General features: G+C 41.0%; 1 protein-coding gene across 4 annotated transcripts in view; it reads left to right on the top strand.

The window, feature by feature from the left end:
- csf1b (colony stimulating factor 1b (macrophage)) overlaps positions 1 to 23,859 on the top strand; it is a 34,177-nt gene extending 10,318 nt beyond the window's left edge. Inside the window, exons 2-10 of one of the 4 annotated variants that reach the window (XR_009796685.1) lie at positions 5,750 to 5,869; positions 9,942 to 10,004; positions 10,860 to 11,030; positions 11,174 to 11,375; positions 11,453 to 11,589; positions 21,252 to 21,295; positions 21,382 to 21,416; positions 21,666 to 21,769; positions 23,230 to 23,856. Coding sequence is in view for 2 of the 4 variants with exons in the window: in XM_061831441.1 (XP_061687425.1) it covers positions 5,750 to 5,869; positions 9,942 to 10,004; positions 10,860 to 11,030; positions 11,174 to 11,375; positions 11,453 to 11,589; positions 21,252 to 21,295; positions 21,382 to 21,415 (771 nt within the window). In the remaining 2 variants the exon portion in view is untranslated. Of the gene's footprint in view, positions 1 to 5,749; positions 5,870 to 9,941; positions 10,005 to 10,859; positions 11,031 to 11,173; positions 11,376 to 11,452; positions 11,590 to 21,251; positions 21,296 to 21,381; positions 21,417 to 21,665; positions 21,770 to 23,229 lie in introns of all 4 variants that reach the window. The other 3 variants (XR_009796686.1, XM_061831441.1, XM_061831456.1) reach the window with 3 other exon arrangements.
- Positions 23,860 to 24,213: the final 354 nt, after the last annotated feature.

Raw genomic sequence — 24,213 nt, 5'->3', positions numbered from 1 at the left:
TAGCAATATATATTTCAGATGAACTTGATGGATATATTCCACTCTCCATAATCATTGTTTACAGTGTGATGGCACTGCGCTACAACGGCTGTGTGAGCAAACACGACGGACTCTGCAGTTCTGTCTGAAGTGCAGAACCAAATAATGCCTGTAATGTGTCAATTTGATGAAAATGTAGGGTGATGTTCTTAATTTGAGTTCTTACGTTTGCCAAAGTCAACACAACCTATCCTTTGGTGAATGTAAAACGTCATGCCAGTTTTCTTACAGAGGCACACAAAAACTATTCCTAAATATTCAGGTAATTTTGCGGAAATCACGTCAGATTTTTATCAATTCAAATGGTTTCCTGTGAGTAACAAGCTAATCGTCTCACTCACGGCTTCATGCTGAAAGGGTCTTTGCCCGCCTCCGGGTTCTTCCCCTTGTCAGCTGGCTTATTGTCTGTCCAGGTGTTTCCACCCCCGGCAGGTGCAGTGAGGCTGGTCGGGCTGGTAGGTGTCGAGGCATTCTTACTGTGGATGAGCTGGACCTGTTTTGTGTTGGAAACAGCCACAGACTGAGACAGGACATAACGACAGTGTGGCAAGGTGAAAGAAAGAAAGAAAGAAAGAAAGAAAGAAGACACCCATCGAGAAAGGTGTCAGTGTCCACCATGACAGGACTGAGAAAGCCCCTCCAACAAACAAGATGAAAGCAGCCGAATGGAGTGCGGACGCTGCTATCGCACTGGTCACCTGAACTAGCCATATACACTTTTTCTATAATCCTTGTCCACATTGGGATCGGTGGTGAGCTGGAGCCCCTCCCATCTGACTTTGGGTAAGAGGTGGTGTATACCCTACACTGACGGGCAAAATACATGAAGACAGACTCTAAATTGAATTTCAGAAATTTGAAGTTATTATTTTGAAATACTAAACATGGAATTTTTAAATGAAGTGTGACCTTCCTGGTGTTTGTAAACATGCCTCCTTGTATTTAGGACTGAAAATTCTGTAAACATAGCTAATAGTATCAGTTTCTTTTTTCCCCATGAATATTTCTATAGTAATATATTCACATACTTCATCAAAAGCAGTCATCTATAGTTGTCCATGTGTGTTTAACTTTGTTTGTCAATATGTGGCCTGTGTTTGATTGTTGACCAATCAGACCCTTCCCTCTTTCCCAGTGTCACCTGGGATAAGGTCCAGCTCACCTGACACATTAATGGAAAATGAATGAATGGATTGTTAATTTGAGTAGTTGTGTTATTTTGGGTTGAATCAAAGAGATGAACAGAAGAAAAGAGTTCAAAATGTCTGTACCTCTTCATCCGGTTGTTCGGCAACTCTGGGTCCTTCCTCAATGCTGTGGTGTGAGCGCGAGGCAGAGGACTTTTTACGTCGGATGGACCCGCGGGATGAATCTGTTATGCTCTGAATCTGTAGTTATAAAGGAATGCGACAGATGAGTCCCAGTTGCTAATTTACACCAGGAATGTGTTTTTTGGGGAGCTTGCTGGCAACCAGTTGAATTTCCTGTCAGAAGGCATACAGTTGAAAAATTAAGCTTTCTTCTTTGATGTACATGGTATGCATGCTTACTTCTCGTTCCATCTCATTTTTAGTCAGATGCATCTGCTTGAGGATCTGTGAGCGCTGTTCCATTACCAGTGTCTTTTCGTACGTGTAGGCTGAGATGTCACTGTCGTGCTAGGGTCGGAAGGCAAAGTGCAGGAGTAAAACAAGCAACGTATACTATCAAAGTATTTCTTTGTGACCTTATACTCAGGGCACACATTCGCCATACCTGCTCAACTGAATGAATTTCTATACAATTCTTTCTGAATAGGGCAATTGTGGGTTTCATTTACTGTCAAAGAACTATGACTCTAACGATACACTTTTTTGGGTACATATTTGTTGTTTGCAGCCATACAGAACAACACTAAATTATAATATGTGGCATTTCTGAAATTTTAAGCACGCTCCTGTGTTGCATTGCATTATTAGAGACAATCATCAAGTTCTTATTTGAATAATTTGTTTATCTAAGATAAACAAAACAAATGAACGACTGGAATCAATTGCACAGGTGTAGCTAATACTGTGGCCAGTGAGTATAAGTCAATCTTACCATCTCCACAACTTCTACCTGCGCATCAATACGCAGGTGATAGAGAAAAGTTATGACGTCCTTTTTCATCTGAATGCTGTTGTCATCCAACTGGGCCACAGTGAAAATGCGCATCTTGCACTTCCTCCACACCTACAGGAAAAAGGAGCACCAGATGAGGAAGACATTCATCTTCAAACTACTTCAGAATCTTGCATTTCTTTTACTTTATGCTGACGCAGCAGGAACGGCAGAAGCATCAGCATGCCTCCATCATGGACAATCCACCACACATCAATGTGTCCTTCTGTGAAGCGTTCTCCGTTGGACGGGTAGCTAGAGATGTTTTTGGGAACCAACAAGGCCAAACTGGCCACTGTGGTCTCTCTGACCACCTCTGCACAGACACAGGAGCAAATTATGTGCAAAAAAGAGTGACTGGATAAATGAGACCGCCTGTAAGCTAATTGTACCCTTTCAAAAGCGACGTCTACTGCTTTGTTCCAAGAAAAAACTTCTAATGGAGCAGTATGTGGAGTAGAGTAGACCGTATAGATAGATAGATAGATAGATAGATAGATAGATAGATAGATAGATAGATAGATAGATAGATAGATAGATAGATAGATAGATAGATAGATAGATAGATAGATAGATAGATAGATAGATAGATAGATAGATAGATAGATAGATAGATAGATAGATAGATAGATAGATAGATAGATAGATAGATAGATAGATGGGAAATGTTTCTTCAAAACGGACGTAGTGTTTTGAAGCTAACACTGTTTACAGCTCAGTGTGTACAACGAACCTCAATATTTTCATCTTCAAACTCTAAAGTGAAATCTTGAAAACTCAAGCCTCTCCCCTTCCCCAATTGTTGACTGACTGCTTTCACATAAGTTGTCCATGTGCTGAAAAGGTGACTTAGCACGTGCATTCCATCACTTCCCTCCCAGAATGCATCCATTTGTAACATTTTAATCCTGTTTTCCTCATGTGCCTTTTAGTTTGCAATCGTGTTTTATTAGTCGTTTGTAAAAGAAAGGCTGAAAGTCAGTCCAAACTTATGGCGTGCAGTCAGAGAATGTGTCCTATTTTCTGACCTCTGACCATGTTGCTCTCCATTGCAAGCTACTCACGATTGTCAGCAATTGCCCAAGTTGAAGTAAAGTCTTATTTCAGAGAGATCAAAGTAAGTTTTATATTTGTTCTAATAACATATATAATCATAGGATGATATGATAAAAGTATTTTGTAAACATTAACACATTCCAATGCATGTTAAAATGACAATCGTTAAGTTATCGGCAACATTGCTGAAGAATGAGTAGGAGGATACTAACGATTTAGTAGTCTTGACTGTCCGTTCCAGTCGGATTTTGTCCTTCTTTGTTTCAGCACCAAACCAGATTGTGATTGGTGAAGACACGACTGGTTCAGTAACCAGGATAGTCTGAGAACTCATTTTCTAATCCGGCTTCAGCTATGTTGAGTTTGTACATTTTCCCTGCTCTTGTGTGGGATACACTGATTTCCTCCCGCATCCCAAAAACGTACATAGTCGGTAAATTGAGAACTCTAAATTGTATGTTGACGTGAATTTGAATGTGAATGGTCGTTCGTCTGACCTGTGACCTGTGGTTGGCTGGTGACCACTTCAGAGCGTACGTCTCTCTCCTCAAGTCAGCGGGGAGAGGTCAGACCATAAAGGGGCCTCACTGCTGATGGTGCGTGTGGATGAGATGGTTTGCCCTTGCCTCACCTGCTGTCCCCTGCCTATAAGGGAACCTTTAAATCCACTGGCAGATGGAAGGCAAGAAAGACACTGAGCTAGAGGAGCTGGTGTTTTGTGTAATGGAGCATAAATCCATGAAGAGAATCCTCAGCAGGTCACTGCACTGTCGAGGTGTTCCAGGATGCAGGGGAGTCTTGTGTTGATTGCATCATAAGCCAACCTATTTACTTGGTAGGCATACTGCACAGTGTTTAGCAGGGGTCCTGGGACCATGCTTAGGTGATCCAGCATGAGGCTTTTAAGTAACTTCATCACCACAGATGTCAGGGAGACAGGCCTCTAGTCACTCATTCAGGAAATTGCAGGTTTTTCTCTGATCTGGGATAATGGTGCAGTGTTTGAGAAAGGATGAGACATCATACAGCTCCAAAGATCTATTAAAAATCAGAGTGAGAACTGAAGCGAGCTGGTCAATGCAGACGTTCTAGCAGGAGATGGACATCCCCTCTGGGCCTGATATCTTCTTGAGCTTTTGTTGCCTGAAGAGAAAGCTCACATCCTATTCATGAATGGTCATGGCAGAAAGTGCAGTCAGAGGTGTGATGGAGGTCGTTGGTCATTCGCCAAATGTGCAGTCGAAAAAACTGTTTTTCTTGTAATGTTAAAGACAAAAGTATAAATTTAAGCCAAGATAAGCTAATTTATTTTGTATAGCGAATTTCATATGCATGGTAACTCAACGTGCTTCACGTTTAAATGCATTTAAAACAAATAAATAAAACATTTAAAGCAAAGAACAAAAGTGCAATTAAAACAGCACGCAGTGAAAGAAATATCATTTAAAGATGGAAATACTCTAAAATGAGAAGAATTTTTTTTTTTTTCATCCTGCATTTGAAAGCACACACTTGGGGCTGACGTCACCTATTTTGACAACTTATTCATTTTAGCTGAAACTATTAATTATTAATAACTAAATGCTACCATGTTTGCTTTGGACTCTGCACTCCACTATTAAACATGAGTCAGTCGATCTCAGAGCCCTACTGGGTTTGTATTAAATTATCATTTCTTTCATGTATTCAGGACCCAAACCATTTAGTGATTTATAGACCAGTACCAGAATTTTATCATCAACTCTAAAGCTCACTGGAAGCCAGTGCTGTATGATTAGAAATGTGCTTCGTAAAAGTAAATCGCAATCATGCAGGATTGCCACTCAGGCAATCAAATGCATCCCAGTGGGAGAGTAAATAATACATTACAATACATGTCTTCCCAAGAAATGATACACTGTTTATTACGTGTTTGCTCCAGTTTATGAGTTTGAGCCGGTATTCCTTTCCCATTTGGTAGTCTCTTTCCTGATAGCTCTCTGCAATGCTAGCATCACTGCTATGACCTCACAAGTGCCGTTTCGCTTCTTCCTTTCTGACTTTGTGTGAAACCAGCCCCATTTTCCCACAACTATCTATCAATTTACTCTCTTTAGTTTGGCTTGGGGGGCATGATTACAACTGTAAGCTGTGTTTTGCTGGAAAGGGTTAGTGCATTACAATCTGCACAATTTTATTTTGAAGAAAATTTAAGCCACTAACAATGGTAAGTGGTTTTATCAGGAGTCGTGAAAATTTTTGAATTGCATCATACTTTAATCTTCTCTAAATGTATAAATGCACATTGAATTCCCTTAACTATTGGAACTAGTCCTAAGAATCATCCATGTAATGTCACGTTGCCTCTTTCATGTGGCTGAATTTGCAGGCTAGCTTAGTTTTTGTCACAGTTCCTTTTGAAGTGCTTGCATGTATTCTTAGGGTTGGGGTTAAGTGCAAACTCCCACAGTGGACATTTCCAACTTTTGCAAACATGCTTGCGGATGGCGAATTCAAAATGTGATTGTTTCAGTTGCAGGTAAAGTGTCTGTGTGTGCTTATGTTCCTGAGCTTCCCGCTGTCCATGGCGGAGGTCCCTGGACCATGCAGACACTCCATTACTAGGGACCACCTGCTGAAACTCAAACATCTGGTAGGTGTTCTCAAGGGGATCTAAGTGGGGAGGAAATTGTATTGGTATATCAGAGAGGGCCCTGGGCTTTTATAAATGTGAATCAGATAAATATTATGTAATTTAATGATTGTTTCACAGTGGTTACATTCAACGCCACAAGTGAACTTCCCCACACACCTCAGTCTACACTCAACACTGGAACTCCACCAAAAGCCTTGTAATCTGAAACACTCATTTGCTGTTGAAAATACAGCAGAATCTTCACACTCTCTTATAAGGGTCACATCGAGACACGAATTCAGCTGACAGCTACACTTGGTATATGACTGTAAGGTGAAATAAACTCTATCACAGTAAAAATAAAATAGCGAGAGAGAAATCAAATTTACACCATCCATCCATCCATTCTCTGTGCCGCTTATCCTCATGAGGGTCGTAGGAGAGCTGGAGCTTATCCCAGCTGTCAACGGGCAGGAGGCTGGGTACACCCTGAGCCGGTTGCCAGCCAATCGCAGGGCACATGGAGACAAACAGCCGCACTCACAATCACACCTAGGCGCAGGTTAGAGTCTCCGATTAATGTTGCATGTTTTTGGGATGTGGGAGGAAACCGGAGTGCTCGGAGAAAATGGCATGGGGAGAATATGCAAACTCCACACAGGTGGGGCCGGGAATTGAACCCCAGTCCTCAGAATTGTGAGGCCAACGCTCTAACCAGTTTGAAAAAAAAAAAAAATCAGTGTATGTAAAAAAAAAAAAAAATGTCAAACAAAAGTGAAAAGGATAATAAAAGGTAAAATCACTACTTTCACAAATATATAAAAAAGAACATGTAGAATAAAAATACTTTCTCTGATTGAGAGATTGGCTTTTGTTGCTTAAAAAGTAAATTAATATACACCAACCCCCCCACCCCCGCAAACTGCAACCCCACCCTTAACCTCCGGGAATGTCTCTGAGCCATGAACACATTCAAGCTTGCCACAATCACTAAACTTCTTGGGTCAACACAAAATTGACTGTGTATGTCACTATAAACATACTCCTTTTGAATATTGCTTTGTAGTTGTTATTGATTATAATAATTTACAAATGTAATTGTGGCATAAGTGGGCGGGCACTTTTATCATTAACATTTTTAAAGGAGCTTGAACATTAACTGTACATTTAATTTTCAACTAACCTGCACGAAAACCTGGGGCCATCACCTTCTCATGGTGGAGGGGTTTCTGATCATAGGAGCTATGTTGTCTAGGGTTTTATGCCCCTCGTAGCATCACCCATGACAAACAGGTCCAAGGTGAGGGAGCAGACACAGCATGGCTTTAAGAAACCCATATGATGAGAAAAACATTTTGGACCTCGTTTTCTCCGATGTAGGTCGCCCCCGCTCCTCCACTCTGCAGGAGGTGGGCCTCAATGGCAAGCATTCATAATATCATGGCTGGGCCTTCACCCATGTGGCACAACCTGAAAAGTTAATGTGGGTCCACCTTTCCATGGGCTCACTCCCTGTGTCAGGGACAAAGGGGTCCAGTTGCAATGTAAACTGAGTGGCGGTTGAAGTTGTGGACCTTGGCAGTCCAATTCATGACCACAGAAGATATCTACGTATGTGGAATGGCATCTCTCTGGGTGGGAAAGAGCTTGGTGGGCCCCCCTTCCTCTGGCCTCACTCCCTGTGGGAGGGGCCAAAGGGGTCGGTTGCCATGTAAACTGGACCGTGGCTGAAGGCGGAGGCCATGGCAGTCCGATCCTTAGCCACAGAAATTGCCCTGGGGATGTGGAATGTCATCTCTCCGGCAGGAAAGGAGAATGAGCTGGTGTGGGAGGTTAAGAAATTTTTCTTGGATATATCCGGGCTCATCCCCACATACAGCTTGGACTCTGGTACCAGTCTTCTTAAGAAGGGTTTGATTCTGTTCCATTCTGGAGTTGCCCATGGTGAGAGGTACCAGGCAGGTGAGGGCATACCGATTGCAGCACATCTTGTTGACTGTACATTGGGGTTCAACCCTGTGGATGAGACGCGAGTCTCCCTTCACCTTCAGGTGGGAGGATGGGTCCTCACTTTTCTTTATGTTTATGCACCAAACAGCAATTCAAAATACCAACCATGTTGGGAATCGTTGGAGGGTTGATGGAGAGAATCCCTGCTGGGAACTCCCTCGTTCTTCTGGGGGAAGTCATGAGAGAAAGAACACGATCCCAGCTCCAAGCCACCATAATGGGTTTCCTCTGCAGGGTGTCTGAGCTCTCCCTTAGAGATAGGGTGATAAGTTTAGTCATCCGGGAGGGGCTCTGTGTAGAGTCACTGCTCCTCCACATCAAGAGGAGCCAGATGAGGTGGATCAGATATCTGGTTAGGTTGCCATCTGGATGTCTCACTAAGGAGGTTGTCTGGTTAGCCTCAGGGATGACCCAGAACACATTGAAGAGGTTCCGTCCCTCAGCTGATCTGGGAACATCCTGAAAGAGGTGGACGGAGTGGCTTCCTCGCTCAAGCTGTTGCCCTGACTTGACCTCGCATAAGCAGATGACAGTCGGTGGATGGATTTAGGAATGAAGTTCAAATCAATAGTTTACATTGGGAATGTATTATATGTCTGGCTTTTGAAATCCAATTTTGTGGCTCAAACTTCAAACCACTCAATTTCCAGACCATACCATCAGATATTCCAACAGCTTCATCCCTCCTGCCATTAACTTCTTAAACTGCTTACTAACAATGCTTAGGTAATGTGCTACCATTTTTATGTTGATTCTTGTCACATTTCTGTCAGGCCAATTATACGAGACATTACTTATGCTCTTACTGCAGTAGTCTTGCCACTCTGCACTATGTACTTGCATATCTGTTGTTGACCAATTCTGGCCACTCGTGTGGTTGAAAAGTATCTGGACCATTTGCACAATTACACTGTTCCAAATAATCACACTACTAGTCACTTTCAACTGCATAAATTTATTGCAGACTCAGCAAAATTGTTTTCACACAATTCTAATACTTACTTCAAACTGCTGTAATTGCTAGAGGACTGCATCATTTGCACAACTGTCAAAAAAATATCGCCATTACCACAGTACTGGTCACCTTTTATTGCTTAGTGACTATGTTTTATGTTCCAAAGGTATTCTCCGTCAATTACTGTCTGTTGTCATACTAGAGTTGCTCCAACTTCCAGAGACAAATTCCAATTGTGTTTTTGATATACTTGGCAAATAAAAATGATTCAAATTCTAAAGGAGACCTGGTCTTAAAACCTGCAATGTTTAAATGAAAAAAATATGTATGTAGTTAACAGCTTTTGGGTTTTTTCACTGTTTTTAAATTAGATGCATTGCATTTTCTGGGCAGCACGTGGATGACAGGTTAGCAAATCTGCATCACAGTTCTGAGGACTGGGGTTCAAATCCTGACCCCCCCCCCCATGTGGAGTTTGCATGTTCTCCCCATGCCTGCGTGAGTTTTCTCCAGGTACTCCGGTTTACTCGCACATCCCTAAAACATGCGTGGTAAGGTCATTGAAGACTCTAAATTGCCCATAGGTGTGAATGGGAGGGTTAATCATTGTTTTGTTTTATATGTGGCCTGTGATTTGTTAGTGACCAGTTCAGGTTGTCCCCGCCTCTCAACTGATGATAGCTGGGACAAGCGCCAGCGCACTCGCCACCATTAGTGAGGATAAGCAGTACCCAAAATGGATGAATGGATGCCACACATTTCACTATTCTTTATTTATTTTATGAATGTTGTGGTGTTATGTCCTGTATAATTTCTGGTGCCTCTTGGCTTTTGAAAAATATACATGTATTTCATCTCTCATCAAGCTTTTATGTGATTAAATAAAGGATATATAAAATATAATATAGGGCCTGCCTTTGAGCTACTGTAATGTGTCATCTTTATCTGTCTATCAAATTATGCTGAGAATGAGTTCATTGAAAGTAACTACTGCCTGAATAATGATAACGTGTTGTGCTGTTTATAAACAGTTCCACATACACATGTATGGGAAGGTTTTGTGTGCGTGAATAGAGGTGATTCTGATTCTGAAAACATGGTTCTCTCCCCACAATGTCTCAACAGATGGATAACCAATTGAGAAGCGGGTGTTCGATAACCTACACATTCATAGAACAGAAATCTTTGGTAAGGTACCTTTTGATTATAAAGGGTGGCTTCCTAAGGGTTTGAGTTAGCCGAGGTGAACTCCATCTATTCAATCGGGCGATTCTAGAACTTCTCTCTAAATGGTCTGCACTCCAATTTTAATATCAGTGCTGTAACAAGCAGAAACAAATCGTGCCATAATGCAGGCCTGTGTGCATGTAACTCGGATGGCATAGCAATCTTATTGAGACCACGAACTAGTTGAATTTCATTTAACAGGGCCTCTACTAATTGCACCTGACTAAGGGGATTAATTTGGCCTTTCACACAAATTTTCTCACAATCAGCAGAAATGTCAAAGATCAAGGTTTCTGCCATTATTTCCATTCCTTGTTTTAAAGGGGACATATTGAATTTTACTAAACCACTAAAATAATGGTGGCCCAGTAAAATGTGAAATATGAATTAAAATTGTCACTGCATTCCTGAGTTCAAGAGTTTTTTCTGCCGGGCTGCCTTAAACGGTGTCATTAGAATTTTTAAGCTTATCTATGTCACGATCGAACTTCACCACCTTCTCTTTCTGCTCCTGAGACTGTCACTGTAACAAACACGTGTGTTCTCACAAGTGGGTCTTTTGTACAAAGTCAACCAGTCAGAGAAAATGGTGTAGTCCTAGCATAATATGGAGACACCAGATACAAAATTGGCTCGAACAGTAGAGGCGATCAGAGAGGCTTTTTCTGGACACTCGTATGACAAAACCAAGGTGTTTTTTTTAAATGAAATTGACAATTTCATATTAAGTCAATGTTAGAGAGTCATTCTATGGAGGTCCTTATAGCCAATGTATACAAGCTTTAATCTGTATGACTGTGCACTGATTCCCCACAGAGCAAGTGTTGCTTCGTGAAAGCCGCCTTACCTTGGATATTGGAGCTCCTCACCACTCACTTCAAATATAACAGGGGTTCTGTCAACTATACCTATGTCCAGTCTTTGAGAACACTCATCCTCAACATCTACTCCCAGAAATGTGTTCCTCAGATCAATGAGGAGGTGGAGGTTAGTGTGTCTTGTGATATAAGAAGCCTTTACTCTATACTGGAAAACAGAAGTACCATGTTTGCTACGCTGCATAATAAAACATCAATCAGAAAAAGCTTATTTGGAAGATCATACAACCTGTTTCCTAATACCCATTACAGGACAAGCCAGAGAGTTTCGAAGTGCTTTACAGAGGGTCTCCTGCAGAAGCGCTGCAGAAAGCTTTGAGGGTGCTGTCTGTTTATCTCGAGCTGGTAACGACAAGTGATGCACCAGTGGACTGGAATTGCCAGTATGAATACTCAAAGTTCTTTGGCTCAAGCACGGAGCAACCGCAAGCGTCCCCCACACAAGGTTGCGCAGGTGGGATCATTAATCTTTGACTTCTGTGACGTTAGCTGGAGCTTCAGAGGTCACAGACTGTGTGTAATCCTCTACAGACAGTTATGTAACGGGGTCAGTGAAGGCCTCTCAGAGAAGACCACTGAGAGACCTGTACAAGCTTGGCTTCATCATCGCCTCCATCTTCGGAGCATTACTGCTCCTCTTTACTCTCTTCTGTCTAATCACACAAAAGGTACCCGTGCTTCTGTTTTGCTAATACCCAACTCATCTCTTCCCTAAAATCCCCATCATGATTGCGTATGCCTTGACGTCTTTGATGTGCTCTCTGACGTAGGCTTACTGGGGAATGCAGCAGTACAATTACACAGTGCATTCCTTACAAAAGACTTAATTGTGAATATTAGTAGTGGCTCATTTAAGATGCCATTGAACGTACTGCAACAGAGTTGTGGTCTTCTAATGACTGAGGCTGAAATGTACTTTCATCCTTTCCAAATCTCGTTAATCTTAATATAGTCATGGTCTGAATGCACTTGCATGCCACAAACTACAGTAGATAAGATATGAAATAGAACGTAAGGAATCTTATAATATCAAAGATGAAGTGCAGCTCCAGAGGGCCGCTAACAGCTCATAATGACACGCTACGTGGTTTACGTCATATTGTGCATAGGACTCAATTCAGTTGAAATTAAGTAACTTGCCTGTAAGAAGATTATATTATGTTCCAAAACACTTCGTGATCACTGTAGTAGATTGCTCTGTTGCTCCATTTGTCAAGCTCAATAAGCTTTTGCGGTCGCTGTTATTGTTCCCAGTGGAAATATCAGTCTTAAACATCCATCTTCTCAATCTTGCGTGATACATATTTTAGAATATCTGGGAATAACAGGAAACAGCCCATGGATTTGCTGTGATTCTGAAGTCAGTGCAAGGGTCAAGTAATTTCAGAAAGTACTGGTAATGCCTGTGGAATGTAATTGTAGAATCACACAACATGCAGACTGTAGACAGGAAGCCCCCAACTGCCAGGTGGTCCCTCACGTTTTGATACTGTCTGTGCTTTTAATATCAAAGTCCCTGTAAAATAAACTGATAGATTTATTTCTATGAATATACATTTGAAGGTAATGGCTGAAAATGTCAAAAGACTGACAACTCCTGCATATATTACACAAGTGTGGAGGTGTAGCGTCAAACTGTTTTTCACTAATTCAGTGTCTTTGAGTTTTGGAACTAAGTTAGGAACTAATGAACTAACTTGAATCGGTTTTTGAATGGGGTTTGTTAATGGACGTTTGTGGCGCACACGGACATAGCATTTTATGCGTCTCCCTATCAGTGCTTCTTTTCATATTTTGTCTTGTGGGCACTTTACCTACGTACGCGTTGGCGCTGCACTGCTATATCCACCAGAAACTTTTTGACTATGAATACCGACACACAACAGTAGTCTTGAGCAACTTTCAGTGCAAAGACAGTATATCAGACGAGCTAGTGAGACCGCTGGCCTTGCCATGGATTGTTGTCGAGAGGGTGAAGTGGTGCAAGGGGAGGAAGTTGGGGAAGTAGAAAGGTTGCTGGTCTGGCCATCTGCTAAGGCTAAAGAACAACCCATTCAGACCACCACTTCCAAGCCAGTACCACAATGCCAGATCCATTGTCAACAAAATTGACAAGATGGAATTACTACTTATGGATAATCATTGTATCCATGACCGCCGCATCCTCACTATATTGAAGACTTGGCTTCACTCGAACATTCCCAATGCTATTGTGCAGCGAGCAGACCGCACCCTCTACAGCTGGGACCTGACTGAGAATTCAGGCAAAAGCAGAGGTGGGGGGCTCTGTGTGTATGTGCATGACGACTGGTGCAACAACAGCATGGTTATTGAGAGACAGTGTTCACCTGACATTGAGTACATGTCCGTTAAATGCCGGCCCTTTTATTTCTCAAGGGAGATAACTCTAACTGTAACATCTTGGCTGTTTACATTGCATTGGATACTAATGCTAGCACTACCGTCTCTCTCCTACTGAACTTCATCAATAAACACCACCATCTGGATGGCCTTCACATTATAGCAAGGGACTTTAACAAGACCAATCTAAAGACTGTACTCTCAAAGTTCCACCAGCACATCAAATGTCCAAAAAGGTGTGGAAACAATTTAGACCATGTGTTCGCAAACATCAAGCACGGCTACAGAACAACACCACTCCCCACATTGGTGAGTCGGATGACATCTCCCTGTTGCTCATTCCTTTGTATACCCCCCTCAGACACAGATCCAGGTTCACCACAAAGACAACCTGGCCAGAGACTGCACACAGTGAACTACAGGACTGCTTGCAACAAACAGATTGGGACCTTTTTGTACACTAGGACCTGGATAGATAAATAGTTCTGTATGGGTGCTGTGTGTGTAAGGAAAAGCATCAGGGTTTTTCCAAACCAGAAACCCCGGATGACCAGCCAGGTATGTTCACTCCTCAGTGCCCGCGACCCTGCCTTCTGGTCAGGTGACCAAGCTCTTTACAGCATGGCTCGAGCTGAACTGAAAAAAGGTGTCCAAATTGCCAACAAGGATTACAAGAAGAGGATAGAGTCCCATCTTTCCAGCAACTGACCTTGAGAGGTGTGGTAGGGTCTAGGGTAGGGCCTCACAAACTTCAGCGGCTGTAATGTGGCACCAGGAGACACAAGCAAGGCATTGGCAGAAAACCTCATCGCCTTCTTTGGTCGGTTTGAATCATCTTGGTGAAACACAACTGATACAGTGCTCTTCCAACCCCCAAAGGTAACGCTCCACTTACTGTACAGGAGCACGATGCGTGAGCACGTGTTTGCTCCTGGCCATGGACTGCAGGAAGGCTGCTGGCCTGAATGAAGTACCAGGCAAGTTGCTCAGAGCATGTGTTTTCTGCAAGATCTTCAACCTCTCACTAGCCCAAGCAGTCATCCTCACTTGTTTTTCCATTCCAAAAAAGAAATGCTTAACAAGCTTTAATGACTATCACCCTGTTGCCCTCACCTTTGTCATTATGAAACCGTTTGAGAGGCTAGTTCTAAAGTACATAAAAGACTGCCTCCCCGCCAAGTTGGACTCCCACCACTTCGCATACTGGGCGAATAGATCAACATAGGACAACTTTGGCATAGCACTGCACACTGTGTTGAGTCACCTGGAACAACCGCAGAGCTAATGTAGGATATTCTTTGTGGATTAGACCAACAGGCCCTAGACTGTGAGAATCAGCTCCTACTTGGCCTCCACCCATACACTGAGCACTGGCTGACTACAGGGCTACGTGCTGAACCCCGTCCTCAACTGTCTCTACAACTTTTCCTGCTGCCCGGTCCACGAAAAAAACATAATCGTCAAATTCGCTCACGACACAACAGTGGTCAGCCTGATCTCAAAGGGAGATGAGGCAACCAACAAAGTGGACGACCAGAAGCTCACAATCTGGTGCTCGGACACCAAACTGGCACTGAACACTACAAAAACAAAGGAGATCATTGTGGATTTCAAGATGAACAGAACTGAAACACCTCCGACACACCAACGGAGTGTGTGTAGAGACTCCGCGCATTCAGGTTCATGGTAGTCCTGGTTTCTGAGGACCTCTCCTGGACAGACAACATCTTAGTGGTCATCAAATAGGTTAAGCAGTGTCTCCACTTCCTGAGTCTTCAGGAAAAACAACCTCGACACCAAGTTGTGGCTGGCTTTCTACTGCTCATCCATCGAGAGCCTGCTGACGTACTGTTTCCCCATACGGTGTGGGAGCTGCACTGAGGCAGACAGCGCAAGGCTTCAGAGGACAATCAAAGCAGCACAGAAAATCATTGGCTTCCCTCTCCCCTCCATGGCAGACATTTACAACTTCCAGTGCCTCAAGTGAGCTCTGAACATCATTAACATTATTATTACTACACACCCTGATTCTCAACTGTTTAAGCTCCTGCCATCTGGAAGGCGGTACAGGTGCACAAAACAAGGACCAACAGTCTGAGGAACATTTTTTCCCAGACCTATTACTACCCTGAACTTTCAACTTTCCTCTAGCCATGCTATTAAAGCAAAGGCACGCTGATTTCAACATCTTGAGCAATACTTTTTATGCATTCCATTTTACACCAATTTTTCATTTATTTGTATTCTTATTTTATTTTTACCTTTCTTTTGTGCACATACTGTCAGTAGAGAATCTGTCCAATTTCATTGTACAGTTTCGTATAATGGCACTAAATGTCATTTTTTACCATAAGAAATAATGTAAAAATGAATCACTGGTTCCAGCGTCGACAAAAGTCCCTATATTATAGTAAATCTTTGTACAATTTGAACACAGTATAAAGCAATACAATATGACAAGGGTCGTTTGAACAAAAATCTCTTTATCAACTCACTTAACAAGTGGAACTGTTCTGCTTATTCATATGCAGCTTCCTTGACGATGCACACCCAAACAGTGTGACAAGTCCCTCTGGTACGTTCATAGCCGGTCACAAAACCTCTTAGCTTGTCTGTTGCTTTTCTTGGACCCACATTGAGCTAGAAAACTGCAACAAAAAGGCACACAGTGACACCATAAGCAAAGTAGTGACTGCCCGCGACATTGGAGCGGCTGAGAGAAATCCACCTACCCACAATCTATCTAATCTGTTAAGGAGTTTTAGAGAAGTGTACTCGAGATTGGTGTTCTTGTTTATATGTTTAGTTAGTACATTTGGCATGTCAAGTCTGCACTAAATTGGTCATTTAATGTGGCTTCAACTAGGCTAATATTCAAAGCCCAAGTGGCATGCCTATAAAGATACTAAAATAGATATTGTAATGGAAAAAATACATTTAACATTATTCACTTCAATGTCCATATGAAAAAATAAATATGAGCGGAGAGCGTTTCTTCCATGTGCAAAGTTGCGGAAGTCTCACTCGATATCAACGTGGTAGCCATATTGCCTGCAACGTCATCAGCAGATATCACACTGGAACATTTGCCATTGAAAACACGTAGTGGCACCTGCTATGGGGGAGGAACAACAGAGATTTTCGGATTTTCCGTCGGCCCTTCTGACACGGAAACTCTTTTCGAAGAAGTGACCATCTCACAATCGAGTGAAGTGACCGGGGCAATAACTTGTGGGGCATATATAATCAAGTAATGGGTACGGTTAAGATAATGCTCTTCTTGTATTGTGTATTAGTGATATTGCTCCCACATGGCAGCTACTGAAAGTAACTAAAAAGTTTCTTGTACTCTAACTCAGTTACCTGTGTAATCAAGTCATCAATACAGTCACTGTCACTTTAAAGATGTGGTAATCAGTAAAATAAATAGGTCACTTTTTAAAGGTACATAATTGGCAACAATGTACCATATTTAGACCATCATGTCAGTAATGCATGTTAAAATACATTTTCATCACATTTTTCCATTTTACAAAGACTTTTTGGAGATAGGATTTTATCATTTTATGGTTAGTGTTGATGGTTAGGGTTTAGGCCATTTACAGGTTTCTGTTCAAGCCTTCCTGCATGCTGTGACTTTAATGTTGTATGAGGTAGTCATGGATGAAAGTATGTTACAGTACATATTTTAAGTAATCGTTGCTTGTCATATACATATACATTATACCATAATAATTTCTCCCCTATTTCTGAGAGCATGTCTTTTTCTAATGTAGTTAATGACTACAGTTGTTTAAAAGCCTGTTTTACAAAAGCATTATTATGTATCAATATGTACAGCAAAAATAGATCATTGTATTAGTATATAGTATTAGTATATAGATTTAAGAGCTATATAATACATACTGTGAAGTATACAGTAGTCTAAAAATAACCTTCTCAAGCTTCAGCTTCATATGATTATGGCCAAGACTTCAGCATGGAGCCTCATACACAGTGCTCACTCGGAATGTTGTAAAAATGGGTTTATTTCATCTTATAACCTCGGCTGTTTGAATGGCATTTATAGCGAGTGCTCAAGTAGTGAGTACTTCTTACCCCGTTTGCAAGCACATGGTCAGAATCTACAGGGCTGAGCTGTAATGTGCATTCCATAGCATGTCGCAGCTGTATGAAGTTAAGTTCTCTCACCCTATGGCCAGTAACTGTAACTGTAACTTTAACGTGTGAGCTCTGATGAGCACTACCTACAAAACATTATCATGGCTTTTATATCAAAGATTTCCTCAACCCAAGCCCAGAAAAACACGAATACCCAGACACATAGATCATTTTACAATATCGTAATAGACCCAAACATATTGTGTCCTTGTCTCTGTTTTCTTATCAGTAAGGCTTCTGCGCAATTTGTCATGCATAAAAATTGAAAATTTCAAAAGAGTATAAACTTTGACCATTCAAACAACAGATTCACTTTGACTGGGATGATCTTAACAGTCAGGTGATACTTTGCTTCCTCAACTGGCTATGAGACAAAATGGCACCACAAGCCCCTGGCCTGCCTGTGCCCAAACTTTGGTCTGTTTGATGATCATCCACCGTAAGATTGATATTGTTATTGTTACTTGAAGGCAAACTGTGCTTCACCTCCGAGTGGGAAAATGATGTACAAATGACTCGAGTAAATATTGCGCCGCCTGCTCCAAAGTCCATGTACCTTTGCTCATGATATAACGCTGCAAAACTGTAATGCAAAGAGAAATAATTTATATTCAATCCGATTTAAAAATCGTTCCGCGAAATATTTGTTCAAGTGGATAAGATAAAAGGAGAATAAAATTACAACACAATAAAAAATGAAAATGACAGTTGTTTTCGAGAGGAAAATTCATCACCTTTCTGGACAAGTCGTTCCAGAGCTAAGCTGAGCTCTTCTTGTGTTGTTAATACTCCCACGGATTGCTAACAGACCTCAGCCAGATGACCTTGGGTTTTTCCATTTAATCAGAAACAGCAAATCTTTTCAAATATAACACAGACAAGATCGTATGATCATATGCTAAAAGACAAATGGTGCAGTGTAGAATCAGTTTGTGTATTTTTTTACATTGTCTCCTTGCTGCAACATTTACAATTTCTATCAGGATATCTTAGCAGGGCAATGAATGACGGTGTGGATTTAAAGTGTATGGAAACCTGAGAACGCTGAGAATAGGCATGAACTCAAGTCGCGTTAGGACAAAAAAAGTTGGTTAGTGCGATCAGGGGATAATTGGTGAACTGTGCTGTGAGCTGCACTAAACAATCTTGCTATGTACTGTAAGACTGAAGGATGTAAATGTGGTCTGGCAGCCATGAGTGGAATGCAGGCTGTGATTGAAGTTTTCACAGCGTGATTCCCATCATCTTCCATGTTTAATGTGCCCTTGAGCAAGGTTCAAAAATCCCTTGGGCACGACAAAGCAGTCCACTCATCCAGAGAGTGACTCATCTTCTGTACTTGGGTGGGACAGGCAGAGGTCAGATTTTTTGCAAATCCCACAAAAATACATGTGTGACATAAATTTTTAGCTCGGTTTTCTGTCTGGGAAATTGCTGTATCCGATGAAACAATGTGTAGACTATGTTCTTGGCAGCCCTTTCAGCCCACCTCCGTGGGCAAAGCGAGACGGTCATGAGACAGCATGGGATGAGCAAATGTGATAGACTGTGATTGCTGTGGAAGACAGGTGAAAATTTTTCAAGCGTCAAAACATATGCCTTCGCAGTCACGGTGCAAATAATAAGCCTCGTATGCTTCGGTTAAACGAAGTGCATATAACAAAACCTGCCACTACGCGACGGGGTCTCCAGCTCACCAGTATCTCACAGTCGTCACCTCCAACTTTTCTCAAGACAGAGTGCTTGGTTATAACACTTAATGGTGAATGTGAGTGTGAGAAAATGTGTGAGCAAGAGCGCCTCTATGAAAGCAAGCATTTGAGCATACTGTGTAGTGTCCATATGAATGAAGGGTTCTTTTGCATGTTTTCTCTACAAGATATGGATAAATGAATTAGTTGTTAATGGAAAACTAGTGTGTTCCAACATCTATTGTGTTGTATCACTATACATTTATGCCCACCACTCCCACCCCTGTCCCCCCACTAATGGCCACTCTGGAGCTGGGCCAGACAGGGGAGCTTCATCCGACACTGCCAGAGCAACAAACATGCTCCAAAACTCCCTGGCATCTGCATTTCACCCGTAGAAGACATTGACAACGTGACAAATATGAGTGACCCCCCCCCCCCCCCTTCAGAACATGACTGGCTGGGATGCAACGTACTAAAATGCGTGGTAATCCGCAGGCCAAATTAAGTCCTGTCCTACCCACGATTCGTCATGAATATCATGACAAGCCAGGAGAAAACTTAGCATGACTCTAATACAGAGGGGAAAATGGCTGCTGGGAACTCTCTCTCTCTCTCTCTCTCTCTTTCTCTCTGTTTGTCTGTCTCTTTTTCTTTGTCTTGCTACTTGTCTCCTATTTCCACTTTTTGATCTTATTATTTGCACTGTGTGTGGTTTTAATTGTCTTTTTTTAAGATATTTTGCTTGTCATCTTTATTGTTTTTATCCCATTTTAAATGTTTTATCCCTTTGTTTTCAAATGCCTTTAATCATGTAAAGCACATTGTGTTACCTTGTGTATGAAATGCGCTATACAAATAAATTTGCTTTGCTTTGTCGCTGTCCTTCTCTCTCTCTCTCTCACTCTCTCTCTCTCGCTCTCTCTCTCAACACACACACATACCACCCTATACACAATGTTTGGTAATTGAAAATGGCATCTTTATCATTACTTTCTTAGATGTTAATGGAATGGAATTGTGTCCACGAGCCATGGCGTCTGAGTCACAGTAGTCTCCACACCCCTGTTAGAATGCAGATGGATTATTTCAAATATTTTTTCCACCCTTACTGTGACTTATGTGTACAGCATTATTGAGGAAAAACCCACATCTTTTCTTATAATTTAGGACATGTTTGTGTTCAGAATGAACAAATCATAACTCATATTCAATATCATGTTAAATTGACATCAGCACACCCCTGCCATCATTTTATGTCTGAAGAATCACACACAAGGTTCAAATGTTCTAGTAGGCTATTCCTGACATAAGTGGAATCAGAGCTTACAGAACAACACGTGGTCCACACAAAGCCTCCACAGTTTCAGATGGATTTAAATGTAAAATTGATAAATGTACAAAAGAATTTCCAAAGCTATCACCAAATGAAAAATATGGCACAAGAGCGAACTTATCAAGAACTTCTTCCAGGCTTCTCTCCAAAGCTCATTAAAAGACAAGAAGAAAACTGGTCAGAAGGCTGCAAAGATACTCAACGCAACACTAAAGTAGCTGCAGAAATGTCTGAGAAATGCCAGTTGTTTATGCCATGATGAGATTCTCCCATCTTCTGCATCTGTGGCAAAAAAATAAGCTTGATTTTGCAGAAAAAAAAATAAAAATCTCCCAGACACATGGGAAAATGTGTTATGATCTGTCCAAAGTTGAACTTTTTGGCCACAATTCAAAAATGCAGGTTTGGCGCAAACACAAAGCTACTGTTTGCTGACTTTGATTCAATGAGGTGCAATGTGATTTGTGAATTGTGAAAACAAGTAGCTTGTGTACACTTGGACAACCACATTTCAGTTGCTTCCATTTACTTCACCTCTCCAAAATATTTTTTTTCCAAATGAATTGTACGTTTTGTAATGGTGGAAAAGGTTTTGACATGATTTATCTTGGCCTTGATTTTATATCACCAAAAAAGGCATTTTAATAAGGGGGATTTCGTACGTCTACTGTATCTGACTGATCGGACACCAGGCTGTGGATTGTTTTTTTTTTGTTTGTTTTTCTTTTTTTTTTCAAAATCGTTGCATAAAAACTAATCATGTCCATTTAATTGAAAACAGAGGACCCTCTTCCGTCACAGATTGGGATCTTATATGAGTTCTAGGTAAGAGCACATTGCACAATACGTGTATGCACATGTTTTTGGGTCATCCTGATGCACGTTATGTCATTTCATTTTATGTGAAACAGAGAGCAGCAAGGGACAGCGATGGAACTACAATAATGTACGTATTTTTTAAATATTTTTGTGCAAATGCTTTAGTTACTCATTATTCCAGTCCATCGGGAATGCAGTCGGCGGGGCAGGGATCATCCTGGCTAGTTTTACAATTGAGTGTCTAATTAATGGGGTCATTGAGGTTTCTTGGGTATTTGGAGAACCTGGCAAACTTGAATGTATTCTTCTGATTCATGTAATACATGTTGTTGAAAACATGTGGTAATCTCCTATGTGTCTTTAATTACTTTTTAAGATTGGATGACATGTTCCTTACGATTGGCTGACAACCAGTTGAAGGTGTACCCGGCCTCCTGCCCGAAGATAGCTGGGATGGGCTCCAGCACCCCCGCGACTCTCGTAAGGATAATTGGCTCTGATAATGGAGGGATGGATTTATGTTCCTTTTTCTTCTTCTTTCTCTTTGGGCTTGACTCCATTCAGAGGACACCACAGTGAATCATCCTCTCCCATCTCCCTCTCCTTTTGCATCTCCTGCCCTAACTCTAGATATCTGTGGGTCTTCCCTCTCCACCTCCATAAATTTCCACTTTTGTCTTCTTTGCCTCTGACTTGGCAGCTCCAACATTTCCGTATGCCAAAGACCTGTTGCTAATTTTGTGTGCCTCTAATGTGATGCCATATTCCAAGCCTTGGTTTTCATGACCGATTTCTACTTTTGTGTTACTTCTGGTTTTGCAGCTGTGAATTGTATACCATATACATTTAAATGTGGTTAAGGAAGATAATTTTTTTCCCTCAATGACTGGAATAATGAGTAGTACTGTAAATATTTCCAATTATCTTTGGTGTAAGTTTGACGCCATTCAGTGTCTAAATTATTGATTGCCATTTTTTTTATTTTGGCTTGCTTGTGTATGTTAATTGACTTGACAGTTAATTTAACAACCGGGTAAACGACATTAATAAAACTGATCTAGTACTTTTTTGGTACTGATTCATTTGAAGGGCTACAGTTTGATGCCTACTTCTGAAATAACAAATGTAATCAAATTGAATCGAATTATTCAAAACATTCCCAGCAGGTGAGCTGGAGACTCTCAGTCGACTGTAGGTATAAACGTGAGTGTGAACGGCTGTTTGTTTTTTATATGTGCCCTGTGACTGGTGACTGGCTGGCGACCAGCACACGTGTGATGCTAGGGGGAATAAACGGCTCAGAGATTGGATGGATACCCTGAATTATACATTAATAAATAAAGATATTCATGTGTGCGAGCATGCTGACCATGTTAATCATTTCTTACATTAATTATCGTCTTTGATTAGATAAGGTAAGAAACAGAAAACAAAGAAAATAAATATCAATTTGCAATACTTTATTTTTTTTCCATAAATCTCAAATTGTTTTCAAATAATCACTTCAACAACATTTCTTGGAAATGTTCCATTTCGGCAGGGATATTTTTGGAACAGCCTTGTGGACTAATCATGTGGTCCTTGGGAGAGCCGTGATACAAGGACTTAGGGCTATTTGGGTACGGGTAGTCAACACACAGACAGCAACTAAATGATTTTGTTATTCTCTTTGTCCATATTAAATATAAGAAAAAAAAACAAAACAATAATAATAGCAATCCAAACTGCTTGGAAGCTTAAAGGTAACAGGAGGGTTAAAGGAATATTTTGGATATGCACTTCATATTCCTAAATTCTAAGAGAAAATTATTTTTTGCAGATGATGTTTGCCAGCACCTGAAATGCTTAAATTATCACACAGCACAGGGCGAGAGAATATTATTTAACGTGATATATGACTGCTGTACATGTTGAATTCTTGAAATTCTTTGTATTCCCAGTGTTCTGTCACTGCAGTAGAGGAGGAAGCAATCATGAAGATCTGCATTTGATCCACAAACAACAAGATTTCAATGAGATAAATGGCCATGCCGACTAATTTAACTGGAAGCTTTGCTTCAACTAGAAGCAAAGACGGACTTTGTTGAATAAATATGCTGTGTATATTATGTTTATGCACCCTATTACAAATATATTTCAAGTCCACGAAGAGTATTTCTCAACTACACGTGTATGTTGACTAACGTATCTTTGTTTATCGCCTAATCAACTGTTGGTATTATGTTGTCAAAAAGTTATTTATTAGTTACAATTTCTTTATAATAAAAATCCTAAATGATATATGTGAACTGTTCATAATGGTCTCCAGCATTATAGCCGTTAAATCATTCATACATCAACAAGAAAATGAAAACATTTATTGAGCAAGTAATAACTTTGTTATATGCTTTAATCATTTTATCGCCTAATTGTTGTTTGACTCCCCAGTTCCATGAGGTGTCCAAACTACTTTTATGACTCATCCCACAGCACCATAATTGTCACTGCTTGTTAGCATCTCACATTGCTACTCAATGTTTAAGCCGACAAATAAATTCCAGTTTTCTTAGAGAAACAGTGTGATGTGCCTTTGCATGAACCCTAGAAAATATGCTGCAATTGAGTTAGAAAGACTCATGAGCGGGAAGAAAGGATTCTTATAGATGTACACAACAAAACCTCAGTGTCAAGGACTTGATAAAATTTGTTGGGGAAAATGTGTTAGTACAAGCCTCATATTTTATTTAGCGCTCCAGTATGTAAGTAAGCAGCCGGTAGAAGGACGAAATACTGCAATTACATCCCTAATGTTGTCTTGACTTGGTCCTCTTGTGGTTTAGATAGAACATGTTGCAATGAGTGAAAGGAATTGGATGATTCGCACAAACAAGTGAAGGGTTCAGAGGCAAAACCAGCTAAACACCATTACCAGAAAAATCGTGAAG

The sequence above is a fragment of the Syngnathoides biaculeatus genome, chromosome 2 (genome assembly GCF_019802595.1).
Source record: "Syngnathoides biaculeatus isolate LvHL_M chromosome 2, ASM1980259v1, whole genome shotgun sequence".
Classification (NCBI taxonomy): Eukaryota; Metazoa; Chordata; class Actinopteri; order Syngnathiformes; family Syngnathidae; genus Syngnathoides; species Syngnathoides biaculeatus.
The sequence above is the reverse complement of the archived record's forward strand: the minus strand, read 5'-3'. Positions and strand labels throughout refer to the sequence as shown.